At 35.6% G+C, this 13,841-nt stretch overlaps 1 protein-coding gene and 1 long non-coding RNA gene across 3 annotated transcripts; one reads left to right on the top strand and one right to left on the bottom strand.

Moving 5' to 3' along the window:
- Positions 1-238: 238 nt before the first annotated feature.
- On the bottom strand, positions 239-6,035 carry LOC116195785 (squalene synthase 2). 2 transcript variants are annotated; one of them, XM_031525126.1, is made up of 14 exons: positions 5,419-6,035; positions 4,587-4,629; positions 4,050-4,139; positions 3,437-3,512; positions 2,965-3,034; positions 2,618-2,761; positions 2,361-2,465; positions 2,048-2,194; positions 1,809-1,884; positions 1,412-1,500; positions 776-867; positions 634-679; positions 485-555; positions 239-404 (listed from the first exon to the last, which is right to left on the bottom strand). In XM_031525126.1, the coding sequence occupies exons 1-13, from the start codon at positions 5,611-5,613 to the stop codon at positions 487-489; spliced, it is 1,242 nt and encodes a 413-aa protein (XP_031380986.1). In that variant the 5' UTR covers positions 5,614-6,035; the 3' UTR covers positions 239-404; positions 485-486. The 2 variants fall into 2 exon arrangements, with proteins under 2 accessions (XP_031380986.1, XP_031380985.1); XM_031525125.1 differs by having other exon boundaries at positions 239-555; positions 5,419-6,034.
- A 6,306-nt stretch (positions 6,036-12,341) lies between these two features.
- On the top strand, positions 12,342-13,553 carry LOC116198097. Its single transcript, XR_004155150.1, has 2 exons — positions 12,342-12,668; positions 13,136-13,553. It is a non-coding gene; the product is annotated as an uncharacterized LOC116198097 (long non-coding RNA).
- Positions 13,554-13,841: the final 288 nt, after the last annotated feature.

A 13,841-nucleotide genomic window follows, 5' to 3' on the forward strand; every position in this document is an offset into this window, starting at 1 on the left:
ATAATTGAAATGCCTTCTTGATAAGGGATTTAATTACACTTCAACCTCCATATCGTGTCTTTCAATGGCCTAAGAATTATTAGTACTACCACTCCATCATGCTTGGACTTTCTTCGTAAACAAGTAGTACGTTCGAGGATTAGTCCGTACTTTCAGAGGATAAATTCCATGTTCAGCATCAAATGAACCAAGCCTATTTGCATGCTATCTGGAATTTGGTAGGACCAAGAGAGAGAAATAAAGCGAAATAGAGAAAATCAGAGCCCTTCTAAGACATCATTTTTAATGAGTGCAACATTTCGAATACAAACACTGAAAAGGAAAACTTCAGTACTGAGGACGGCATACATATGTAACAAAGGCAGCCTTCTTCTGGCCTCTTATCACATGTAAGCTAAAAAATACTGCACATTAGAATAGATATATCAAATGCTGCAATGTTACAAGTACTTCGGACCCGACTTCATCTCAAAAAGGTACTCACTCTCAGTTGTTCTGTCGGTTGGCAGAGAGATAAGCAAAGATAATAGCAAGAACGACAAGCAAGAAAACAACCTGCACCAAGAAAATAATTAGATGACTACTTTCCTCTTCCGAATGACGATTGACATGAATAAAAGGTCGGGGATTTACCAGAACAGAATTGTATGCAGGTTCTTTCTTAACAATGTAAGATTTCCTGGAAAATGCCAAGAAAAGATGTAACTGTAAGGAACACTATTTTCTTTCATTTGGTTGAGATGTGCAATGGGAGATTCGGAGTACTGAGACGAACCTCTTGTTCAGAGCACCCCATTCTCTGCAAGCTTTCTGTACTGCTTCGAGCCTACTCAGAGTTTCTGTAGCATTTGGATCATTCTTGTCAACCTGCCACAGCAAAAGATAAGATTTAATAAGCAAACCTAGGAGAACTTTATGTTGAATATGGGAACTCAAGTGCCTAAGCTTTGAAACCAATGAAAGAAAATTTATGACACCGTCGCAGATTATATACTGTAGCCGCACCAAAATCTCAGAGAAGAAGGTAATTTCTCATCTTATCCTTTCAGGTTGCTTGTTTGGTATCTAAAGAAGTTAGTGCTACGTGATGTTTTGCATCAAGTGTCAGTTTAAGTTCATTAGCCTAAGCTCGCATATGTCCCACTCTTCGGTCGAGGACTCTCCTTTTCCTTTAGCCCCAAACGAAGCAATTGAAGATATCACTCCAATTATCTTGTACTAGTTTCCATCAACTAATCAGCTAGACAAGTCCTCATGCATAACAGATTCTATGGCTAGCCTCTCGCAAAAAAAGTTTTTTTCCACATTGATGATTCAGGTGCTCATTCAGAGTGAAACCCCCAAGGCATCAAGCTTAGAAAATGAACACACACACACACACACACACACACATATGATGTTTGCGTTGTACCTTAGGCTTCATCATGCAAGCAAAATCGTAGAAGGCACCATAGACATCAGCCATGGTTTTAGTCCGGTCAATTACTTTGGCAGTAAGACCTGAAAAACCAATGTAAACAAAGATTGTATTTTATCAAGTCTAGGATATACATACACAAGAAGAAAATAACTAAAGATGATAAACTAGGACTATCGAAGGTTACATCAAATTTCTCGTAAAAACATTAATTTAATTGTCCAGAGAAAATATTAAAGAAACTCCTAAAATAACTACTGTCAGATACTCTTTGTAATTGAAAGGTCCTTAAGTTCATTCATCAGCAACAAATTTAAGGAAACAACTTAACGCTTTATTTCTTAAATTCAATAGCAGAATCAAGAGTTGTATCCATTAGAACATGTCTTACCTCGCCTCATTTTGACGACTCCTCGGAAAACTTCAATGTTGTTATAGCATAGAGCAAGAGTTCCAATTGCCATGATCTGTAATTTTAACGTCCGAAACTATTCAGCAAGCTTCCTCCTTTGACAAATCTTTATGAATATAAAGTAAAAGCAAATTTGGCAGCTCCAAATGGGTCAAATTATGACTAAAACATGTCAGGTAGAAAAACATGAAGAACCTGAACAACTAAGGATTTTATACCTGAGGGATAGCACAAAACCGAAATATGGAGGGATCTCGGAGAGCGGCCATATATTTCAAACAATCCTCCACATGTGTAAGAGCATTAGTGACCATGTCATTTAAGCATTCCACTGCCTTAACTGAGTTCTCCTCATACTTCAGATCCTGATGAAGACAGCAAAGCCCAATTAACAGCAAATTACACTGCATTCTAATACCCAATACATTTTCCAGACAATTTCTGGAATCTCTTTTTTCCTATAAACAGATAGAGAAGAGGTATGAAGGAGCAAATTGACTAAATGAAGTGAAACAAGACATAGAACCGCACCTCGAGTTTGTTCACATATTTACTCCAGATCTCACGGGGCCAGAACATGCGTGACTTTGGTATCTCATTGATATCCTCCAAGTAATCACGAATAATATTTGTTTTCTGCAAGTCATCAAAAACAACCACTCTTGCAGTTAGAAAACGAAAGCTGATCAGGAAAAAAAGCAGTCTAATCTGACAGCAACTAGACCTTCCACATAATAGAGAATATTGAAGCAAAACAAGTTTGTTCCAGTAATAGCACATTAAAGTACCTGAAGAAACAAACCCATTGAGTTCGAAAGAGAATCCAGAGCCAGATCTTCTGAGCCCGAAGCATGAAAAAGCTTAGACAAACCTAATCCAACGAGTCCTGCCACGTAGTGGCAATATTCATCATAGTCATCACTAGTTTCTACCTGCAGGATAAGATATACTGTCAGATATCAAATAGACATAACCTCCCTGAAGTTCATGTCAAACAAAGGATTAATTTGTTCAGCCTTGAGAGGACGCACGGTTGCACCAAATACTGCTTACTACTTATTTGGCCTATAATGTAACCTGCACAAAAGTATTTGCAGCCTTTACACCTCAATGATATTAACTGCAGCCCACTAACCTCTTTGCAAATGAATTTTGCCATCCCTGCGCCCATCCGTTTGGTTATGTCTTCAATTGCCTCCTGGTAGCTGAAATCATTCCAGGCATGGGCTTTATAAGAAAAATCTTCCACAAAAAAAAAGAAAAAGAAAAAGAAAAGAAAGAAATAAAGAAAGAAAAGCTTCAGAAAGAAAAGAAAAGAAATGGAAAATTCAGTGTATCTCAGATCCCATATAATTTAACCTCTACATTATTTAATTTCTTCAACAAAGACCATAATATTCTCAAAGTATAGCTTCTGAATCTCCATATGCGTGGATTGTAGCCTTTAAATCAGATTTATTGTCACTCTCTCTCTCTCTCTCTCTCTCTCTCTCTCTCTCTCTCTCTCTCTATCTTAGATACGCGAACAGAATTTGTTCTCTCAGGTGGTCACAGTTAGAACATCATAAATGTTTGAGGGGATAGAACAATCTATAGATAGTGAGTACCCTTTCTCAAGCTCCAGAAAGGCCTTTGAAACGTGGTGAAACTCATCCATGAGGACCTTGTACTCCTTCGAGCCGCCTTTGACATGCAAAAGTGAAATTTAGTAAGATGAACAAATTTCTATCAACTACTTGCCAAGAAAAGAGTATTAACATAATGGTTGTCCTGCCAACAAAAGTTATATGAGTGCTTCATGGAACTAGAAAATCTAGAATATACAAATAGTTCATGTAGAGTATTAAATGTAAAAAATGTTCTGAGGCAATAATATTGTACTGATACTGAAGCAGAAGAGCGTACACATATATAATATATATATAATATAAAAAAGGATCCTGCCCATAATGAAATTTAACTGGTTTAGTCATTTAGTTGCCCATAAACCCCTTAATCAAATCACAAACTAAGACAATTTGAGATTTAAATCTGCCCCGAAAGCTTTCAAATGCCACCCGCGCTGTTGAAACAAACCATTCATAGACTACAACATGCTGATGGCACAAAATGCTTAAACTGCTTGCAGACCAAAAAAGATGTTTCATGTAGTTTTCACCAGATTACATTTTTAAGACAACAAAGCAAAACGAAAATAAACTTATCAGTCATGAAACTCACATGCAAAGTGCCAATCACGTTCATATATGTGCTTATGAAAGGCAATTAGAATGGGCACTTTGACATCTGTAGGTATGCTGGTGTCATCCTCTGCAGAACACAATCGGATCATCAGAGGAAACTGAAGATATATAATAGACAATAAAAGTAAATCATAATAACATGCTCTTGAGACAGGACAAACAAACGTGAACTACGTGAATTGGTAACAGGAATTATGATATAATTATATCCATTCCATTACGGTCTGATCACCAGTTTGAAGTTTATTAGGGGTTATGTACTGTGAAATCAACCATCTCCTAATAGTCAGAGATTCAGTAAACATGCAATAAAGTCCAACCCAAATTTATTAATTCATTACCAAGCAAGCAAGTTGCAGTCATTATTACCAAGCATGTTAACAATAGTATGTCAAGGATATGCCATGAGTCCATATTAAACCTGAGTAAGTAATGATAAGAAATTTGCAGTATATGTGATAAAGCACTTCAATGGCACAGAAAGAAAATCAGAATTTAAGTGATAGGGACGAACCGACAGTGTCAAGAGCTCGAAGGACCAAATAGAATATGCACACCTGCAGAGCACAGAAGACACCTCGGAAAATCAATTATAGGTATAATTGCCATTAAAAACATCATTAATTTTTTTATGGTATGAGCAAAATTACGTACATATCAAATTTAACACGAATTATTTACACAAAAATGATTATCATACAGTAGGCAAAATTTAGAGTAATCACAGAAAATAACTTGCAGAATATAACCTCGACAACCAAGGTGATTAACTATTTACATGACCAGATAAGGGAAACTATACGATTATAAGAAAGCATGTAATAGATTCACGCAAAACTCGGACAGAGCTGCACACACCACGAAACGAGAGATTAGCTGTGCATTATGATAGGCGATTCTCGAGTATTTTCAACAAAACACATCATTTGCTTCAAATTAGAACGCAATTCGGCACATGTACTACTTAGCATGAAATATTTCCCAAAAATGCCAACAGCCCCTGTGAACAGTTATCTGCTTTAGCAGAAAGGGTCAGCTTTTCACGGGCCGTATAAGACAACGGTGATCAGAACCAGGAAGCTCCGACAGAGCAATAAAAGAAGGAAAGACGAATTCCAATCAAGTCATTCACTCAATCTCCCATCGGTTAATTAAGATGCCACGCAAAAGCTGCAGACCCGTATTTGCATTGAATGAAGGGTCGTTTGTACGAGGAGAAAAGGAGAAGAGAAGATGAACTAGATGCCCAACAAAATGCATAGATAATAAAAAATCCACAAGCTTTCCATAAACATACAGACGACCTAATCGCGAAGAGAACCGGGGGAAGTGGGAATCGAACTCACGGCGTTGCGGAGATCGGTGTCGAGCTGCTGAATGACGAGGCCGAAGCTGCGTGAGACCTTGTGGAGCATGGTGTAGCAGAAGGCCCAGTGGGGCTCCGGCGGGATCTGCTTCTCGGCGTGCCGGGCGGCCATCTTGAGCTTCAGCAGCGGATAGAAATCATCTGGGTTCTTCAGGATCGCCCCCAAGCTCCCCATTTTTTCCTCTCTCAATCTCTCCCTAACCCAGAAACAGATCGCGGGAAGCAGAGATGAGGAAGACCCAGAAGAGGAAATGGGGGTGGGAGGACAAATGGCGGGGTTGCTTCGTTTCTTGGAGCAAATTCGCTGCGTTTATGATTGTGCGGTGGGTTCGGTCCAATGTGGCGACTGAGGGCGAGAACAGGGGGAACGGTTAAAAAGTCGTATCGAGAATCAATAGCCAAAGAATTGGATCTCGGGGGGGCCAAAAATCGGATTTTTATATTGGGAAAGAGGCAAAGGAGGGGACGGGATGCGGGTGGAAAGCGACCCCTTCTGAAAATGGCGGATAGTGAACGAGCAAGGAGGAAGAAGAAGAAGAAGAAGACGTCGAAAGCTATGGTGGGGGATAGGCAATTGAGGAGGGAGAATGATTTGTTTGACGGAGAAGGTGAATGGCGAGCACTGAGTCGTACTCTCTACTGCTAACCAGAGAATTTATTATTTAAAAAAGAAAATAATAATAATAATAATAATAATAATAATAATAATAATAATAATAATAATAATAATAAAAAGTAGAGAAAGGGTAGTCTGTCTTGCTGAGTCCGAAGTGAAACCGTGTCGAGTGCGGAGTTTCCTATGTTTGAATTGAATTTTTTTTTCTGGCCAAAAAAAGAAAGAAGAATTGAATTTCTTTTTTTGTCCTTTTCTTTGTCTTTTATTCTGTAAATAGATAATATAAAATATTTTTCATCACCACAAATATACTTTCTATTCCCCTCGCAGGAATTACTCAAACCATCTTATTAATATTAATTTTAATATAGAAGTTAGTAATATGTCGTGATCTCACTGAAAAAAATACATTTTTAATTAGCATGGAGAGTTGTACTTGAGTATTAACTCGGAGCAAAGGTTAAATTTGAACTTTTCAAGTCGCATTGTGATGTCACATGGATTTAGCATAATCAAGTCTGATCCGTAAGATCTTTACCTCGAGTCATATATATGTCTCTTGTTTCTCATAAATTGATATAATGCATGTCAAAAAATAAGTTTAGTGAAAATTGTATGCTTGTGAAAGACGAAGCGATGTCAATGTGGGTTGAATGGGAGAAAATATCCTATTTGATTTCATTAGATAGCCTACTTAGAATGACCATTGTATTTCAAACTAAAATAAGATGGAGAAAAAAAAACCTTTGACTTTGACTAAGGTTACGTTTGTTTGCAATTTAGTGAAATAAATACTTGAAAATTAGTTACATAAGAAAATGAATATGAAAGAAAGAGAAAAATGAAAAATAATGATCATATCTATTTAATCATCAAGTCAAAAACTACCTAATGAATAAGTACAAAATTTTTAATAAGTCATTTTTCACTTATTAATGCTATTTTCCTCTCACAAAATATTTTATCATCATCATCATCCCTCTCCTCTTCATATACATTTGTTTCTTTAACTATTTAAATGCTTCATTTTTAAGTACTTAATTTATCAAATAGCACCTGAGTCTAAAGAGTATCGACAATTAAGAAGTTGACAAATTTTAGTAATTATATCCATCCGTAAATGTATGCATGCATTGTATAGGTTCATCGCTTAAAATTAATGTATCCTTCCGGGAAAAGAATAATGTAAGTGGATATGGTACTACGAACATAAGAAAATTTTTAATCTGCAGTACCCTGTAAGAGCTTTTATCTAATCTTATATAATATATTAGAGATCTTGATAGTTTAGGAAAGATTTTCACAATCATATCTCATTTATATCTTTCCAAATTATTTCCATGATTTGCTCATCTTCTTCCCAATTGTATGTACATTCCGTTTTGTACACTAGACAAGAGTGTATACATGTAACACTAGCTGTACAGTACGAGCATGAGCAATTATACAGAGGTATTCTCCATTCAATTCCATGTCAATTGATTCTCTAATATAATAAGTTATTATTTGCCTATATGTCGCATGGGCATTTTCTATTAATATTTTTCGTAATATTTGTTTATTGTTCAGCAACCACACACGTTCTTATGCTTCATAAAACAACAACAACGTTTAAGATGCGAAAAAATACGAGCCAAAAAAAAAAAGATGATGGATCGCATTAGGTATATGAAGAAATACGAGTACAAAAGAAGATGATGCATCATATGAGTTTTTATATGTTTCGATTTATAGAATACTTAGTACATTAATTTTCGATAAACATTTTATATCTCGAGAATAAATTTTAATCTATCGCGAAAACCATTAATTTTTTCAAACAATTCTAATTATATTCCTAAACACAAATAACATAAACGATATCAAAAATATATTGAACATAATATATATATATATATATATATTAAGAACATGGACTAGATGAGGGACCAATGACATTAATGATAGAGATTCGATAAGTCCATCAAATAAAGAGCTGAAGATTTATCTAAAAGATTATCGTGGCACTTTCTCATCACACTCGTTTGCTTTTATATACTTACATGAGTTCAATAGTGTGAAAATTGATTAGACTAATGCTGGTTACAATCACATGCAATATGGATTTTATAAAAACTATATCAAAAAAAGATTGTATAATATACAAGTACAAAATCATTTTCACATTGTTAGTAATACTTCGCAGATAGTTTTAAGTCGGTAGATGAAACGGTCGACCTCATCGAGGCAAGCGGAATTTGACCAAATAGCCCACAGAAGTGTAACATTGTTGACTAAGGGTTGGAATTAAAAAAAAAAAAAAAGCATTGGCTATTGGACTGAAGAGATATATTACGTACCTGACAATTGAGCCTTTCCGTCTCTATTTTTTAGTCTCTTTATGGGTTCATATACATATTAAATAACAAAAAAAAAAACCCAAACTACTCTTTAAAAAAATATAAAATGAGGTGAGGGGGAGGGGTGGGGAAAAGCTGCAGCTTTGAGAGATGCTCCAGCGTGAGGTCTCTGACCCCGGGCATCTCTCTTGCTGCCATGTCAACATTAGAGACGCCCTAGAGAGCCACGCTAACGTAGTCTTATAAATATGAAAACTATAGACCACAACACTAAATTATAGATTTTTTTAATTATAAGGAAAGTCTATAATTTAATAAAATAAATAAATATTCTAAATATTTAATAAGTGTGTACGAATAGTTTTACTTGAGTATCGAATCTGAATCAATATTTTAGTTATCAATCGAGAATATGCACCACCACCCAATAACTTCTTTGATCACTAATTTATAGGTATTAGTAGACTCATCCAAAAAGAAGGAATACCCCCTTTCATATAAATATCTTGTTTGAGCAATAAAAAAAATACTTATCTTTATTTATTTATTTATTATTTTTACAAGAAAAACTCCTAAACTTAACAAAATAGAAATTTTAATAGCTAATATAAGGACATGAATAATCTCACCATAAAAATTTAAAATGAAATCTATCTTATTACTAGTGAAGGTCGTGTACCAATATGCTACACTATATTTCTCTCTGAAGTCAAGTATATATACATAATCTTTTCGCTGAATATATATATACATAATCTTAGTATGCATAGATTACGACACAGATATATTGCTGACTTAAATGTTTTTTTTTTTCATTGTGCACTCTGATAGTCAAAGCATAATGGCCCTCGATTATTTAATTCAAGCAGCGTCAGCTTACTAAAAGGTAAAACTCTTCCATTATAGATTTTTTTGCATTCACAATATTTGATTTTGAGATTTTGCTCGAAGAGAACTGCTTTAACAAACTCTCATCGGTTCCTTAAATAGCTTTTTGAGAGTGTTGGCTTACCTATTTCATAAAATTAACAAGTTATATTTGGGACCCGCAGAGATTTTGGTATATTCGGTATATATCTTAACTTGTTAATTACTTTCCCTCATTTTCGTGCACAACATCTTGTATCCTCTTCCGCGTATTCTAACCAAACCCATCATTGTGAATATATATCACACGCATAAAAAAGAGAGTAGAGCAGTAGAACACGTGTGGGCACTTGTCTAATTGCTTGGGCTAGAGATTATTGATGATGTGATCTGCTCGAGCTCGTGAATTGGTACCTAACTTATCCTCCTCTGGGACGTCGATGTTGACTCGATGTGAAATATGAGAATTGTGTGTGGGAACTGAAACTGAAGATTTCTGACGGCCCCACAGCATCACATCACGAGAAATTCTTCCATCGACATCCAAGTTTATCAAACGGAAAAAAGATTATTGAGTAATTAATGTAACTGTTCTTGGTCATAATAATTTCACCGTATTATATATTGTAAGGTAAACCGTTTAAGATTTTTTCTTTTCCCTCTTCAGCCATTAACATGATGGGACGAGCAAGAATTAGTATAATTCTAATTTACGCACGTAATAGACATCTTATTGGTAGGGGATATTATTGGGATCCATATACTTTTTCTTTGCATTTCTTAGTCCTTGTACTTTCGGTTTTAGAACGCTTCTCCAGAAAAAAAGAAAACATCGTAAACATTTGTAATAATTTCCACCTGGAAAGTGATCGAGGTTATCGCAACTTATTGCCATGAAATATTTCCATCAGATGAACGCGTAATTCATTATTTATTATTTTAAGCTCATCATATATACTTGAAACCTGTATGATTGTATACAAAATTTCGAATTTGCATTCACATATTACGTAAGTTTTTTAATATTACGTAAATTTATGAAAGTACTGTACTTAAATGTTCCAAAAGTTTGAGCTTATTTGACGGAGGCGTGATTAATTTATTATTAACTACTTAATAAATAGTAAGCATTTCGTGAGATTCTAACAGCAAATATGTTTTCCCTGGTTATATGCAGTAGTTTCGACACAATATGGCCTTCCTTATGATACTGCTACGTGCAAGAAAACCAATAAATTTAGTTCTTCATCGCTTTCACCATCATAACTCATAAGTTTCCCGAGCCGAAAAAACGTACATTGAGAAAGAATTATACATCATTGACGCATCTATCAACATAAGAAATTCGTTTGCGGTTTGATTTCAATACAAAACAGGTGCAGCGATGTCTGGGTTGTGGATACACTTTTGTTGTCCACAACATAAGAACGGTTGCCTCTAAAAGCCTTCAACTGTACCAACTGCACTGATTATCATGACGACCAATTCGTTAAGATTTTACAGTGCAGTAAAGTCAGATTCAAATTAACTGCATAACGCTGCCTCTTGTATCTCATTCGTGCTTAGGCGACCCAACAGTCGACACCCGTCACACCCTAAAAACACAAACATGCCCACGGTGGGAGGTGGTCCAACGATGTTAACCAAAAGCAAACAATAATTGAGTCCCGGACGTTCGAGGTGTCCAATACATTGGCTTTCATTAAGATTTCTTCATGTGTGCAATAAATTGATTAATCTTCTTTTGCTATATATATATATATATATATATATTGCGATCACAAGGGAGGCTCTCGAACAACTGTTGTTTTTTTCTTTTTTGGCACTTCTCACATTGCTTCTATTATTTGCCCAGAAGCATTAATTTTCTACCACAAATATTTAATTTACAATTTACAAGTAGATATTTGGCTGATAAATAAGCACAGATTGATGCGAGCACCGACAGCCCCGCAATCTACAGTAAGACAAAAAAAAGGAAAAAAAATGAATAAAATCATAATTGTAACTGAGAAGACTCCATCAATAAAATGCGGGAAGGGATGTATGTGTTTATCCAAATAACCAATTTTAAACTCTGGTACTTGATTTACCAAAAAAAAAATCCAATTACCCAAAAAAAGAAAACACTTTGATTTGTCCTGATATAACGATTTGGAGTCGGATGTTTTGATAAGACAATTAAAACGATAATCTATATATATATATATATATTTAAATAAAGTACGAGCCGAATTCTTACGCCTAGGGGTATGCATGGATACCGAATATACCTGAAACCGGTTTGAATCTACCCGTTAGGGAAGGATCGGGATAGCTCGTATTGAAAATAGGGTATGATTCAGGTATTAAAATAAGGAACCAATAAAAAACGGTCCTAATTCCCGCTCTTGCATATAGGGTATCCAAAACCAGAACCGGAACCGATACCCGAACCCGGATAATAATTTTTCCCATTTTATATAGGGTTAATTGCCTAAAAAACATCAACTTTTCACATTTTATCAATTCTAACACAAACTTTTTTTATTGATCTAAAAATGCACAAATTATCAATTTGATATCAATGTTAGCACGAATTCCATTTTTTCGATCGATGGGTCTCAACGACAACCACCACCCTCTCGATCAAGGTTGCCCATGAAGGCAAAGGTCTCCGGAGACCCTAATTAGGAGGACGGTGGCTACCGATGAGACTTCCACCACCTACCCCTTCATTCTTTTCTCGATTTTACTTATTCTTTTTTCAAATTCGGGCAATGAGGGCAGCATCGGGGCCCATCGCCACCCCTATAAGGTCGCCGGCGACCTTGGCTACCTCGATCGGAGGGTGTGACTACAGATTCTCGTTTAAATTAACGGAAAAATTGAGGCGTGATAAAGTTGATATCAAACAAATAGTTACGTGCATTTTTAGGTCAAGAAAAAAGTTCATGTTAGAATTGATAAAATATGAAAAGTTTATATTTTTTAGGCAATTAATAATTACATATATATAGTTATATTTAGATATATATATATATATTTATATTTATATATTTTTAGGCAATTAACCCTATATTTTAAAAATATAATCACTAATTTAAAAAAAATCTGAAACCCTAACCTATTGTTCTCTCTATCTCTTCTCCCTTTCTCTCTACCCTTTCTCGAACTTCTGATTTGAGCTTCAACCTACTGCGATTGCTTGAGTAGGCCCAAGCGATCGCTGAGTCGTTGACCGAGAGGATTCTGAGCAAGCATTGTTCATCGGTCTCTCTCCTTCTCTCTCTTCCTCACCTCACTAACACCGGCCGACCTTGAAGCTCCACGACAAACTCGCAAGTCGCGCCTCGCCACCTCCTCGCAAGCCATTGCTGCCTCATCCTGTCGCGAGCCGTTGCTACCTCCTCCTCCATGAGACTGGAGGTTCGATTCGTTTTCATTGTTTTTTTGTTGGTCGGGCTTTCGTAGACCTGAAAAGATGGAATCTTTCAGCCTTCCTACTTCACCTCTTTTCATGAGATTTTCGAAAGCTAAATGCTTGATTGTGAGCGATAGGATTAGCATGGGATACTTTCATGATAAATTGGAAAATGATGGGAAAAGTATTATTTGACTTTTATCCACAGAAAAAACACAATACTCAAACTATACGATACTTACAAGTTACAACATCAGACTTAGAACACTTAATACCATGCGCAAGTGCAGAGACATAAATTGCTGCTCCCCATAGGCCACTGGGTTTCCTCCCTATCTATTATAATTCAATCTTAATCAACATTCTTAAAGTCAAATTATAGAAGAGATTACATTTTGGTTTGTCTTTTAAGTGTTGGTTTTAATAGATTAATTGATGCTTGATATGATTATTTGCTTAAATTTTATTGCAGATGGAAATTTCGACTAACAAGACCACCGCTGATAATGAGTTTGCATGTAAGGTATCATCGACCGAAGTATGCTCTAAGAAGTCAAGGTCTGAGGTTTGGGATCATTTTCATAAGGGCAAAGATGAGAAAAATGGAAATGATGTTTCCATTTGTGATTACTGCAATTCACCTCTTGCTTATTGTTTTGATTGAGGTATTTCATCAATGTGGAATCATTTGAAAATTTGCTCAAAATATCCCCAAAGTCTTGACAAAAAGTAAAACTTGATATCATCATTTTCTCAATCTGAGTGTCAAATCAATCACCTCTTAGAAATATGATGAAGATTATTATAGGCACATGTTGGCTCGAATGGTTATTGTTGATGATCAACCATTTTCTATTTTAGAGAAAGAAGGCTTTAGTGGTTTTGTGACAGCATTGCAGCCTTTATTTAAACATGTCTCGAGGTTCACAATTGTTAAGGATTGCATATAACTCTACGTTTGTGAGAAAATGAGCCTAAAAGATAAGCTAACATCTCTAAAATCAATGATTGCTCGCGCTACGGATGTTTGGACTTCCATTTAGAATTTGAGTTACTTATGTCTCAATGAATGGAAGTTGCACAAAAGAGTTATTAATTTTGTTGTTATGCCTAGCCATAAGAGTAAGGAGATTGGTAAGATGGTTGAGAAATGCATCAATGAGTGGTATATTAAAGAT

Source organism: Punica granatum, chromosome 2, assembly GCF_007655135.1.
Source record: "Punica granatum isolate Tunisia-2019 chromosome 2, ASM765513v2, whole genome shotgun sequence".
In the NCBI taxonomy this organism is placed as follows: Eukaryota; Viridiplantae; Streptophyta; class Magnoliopsida; order Myrtales; family Lythraceae; genus Punica; species Punica granatum.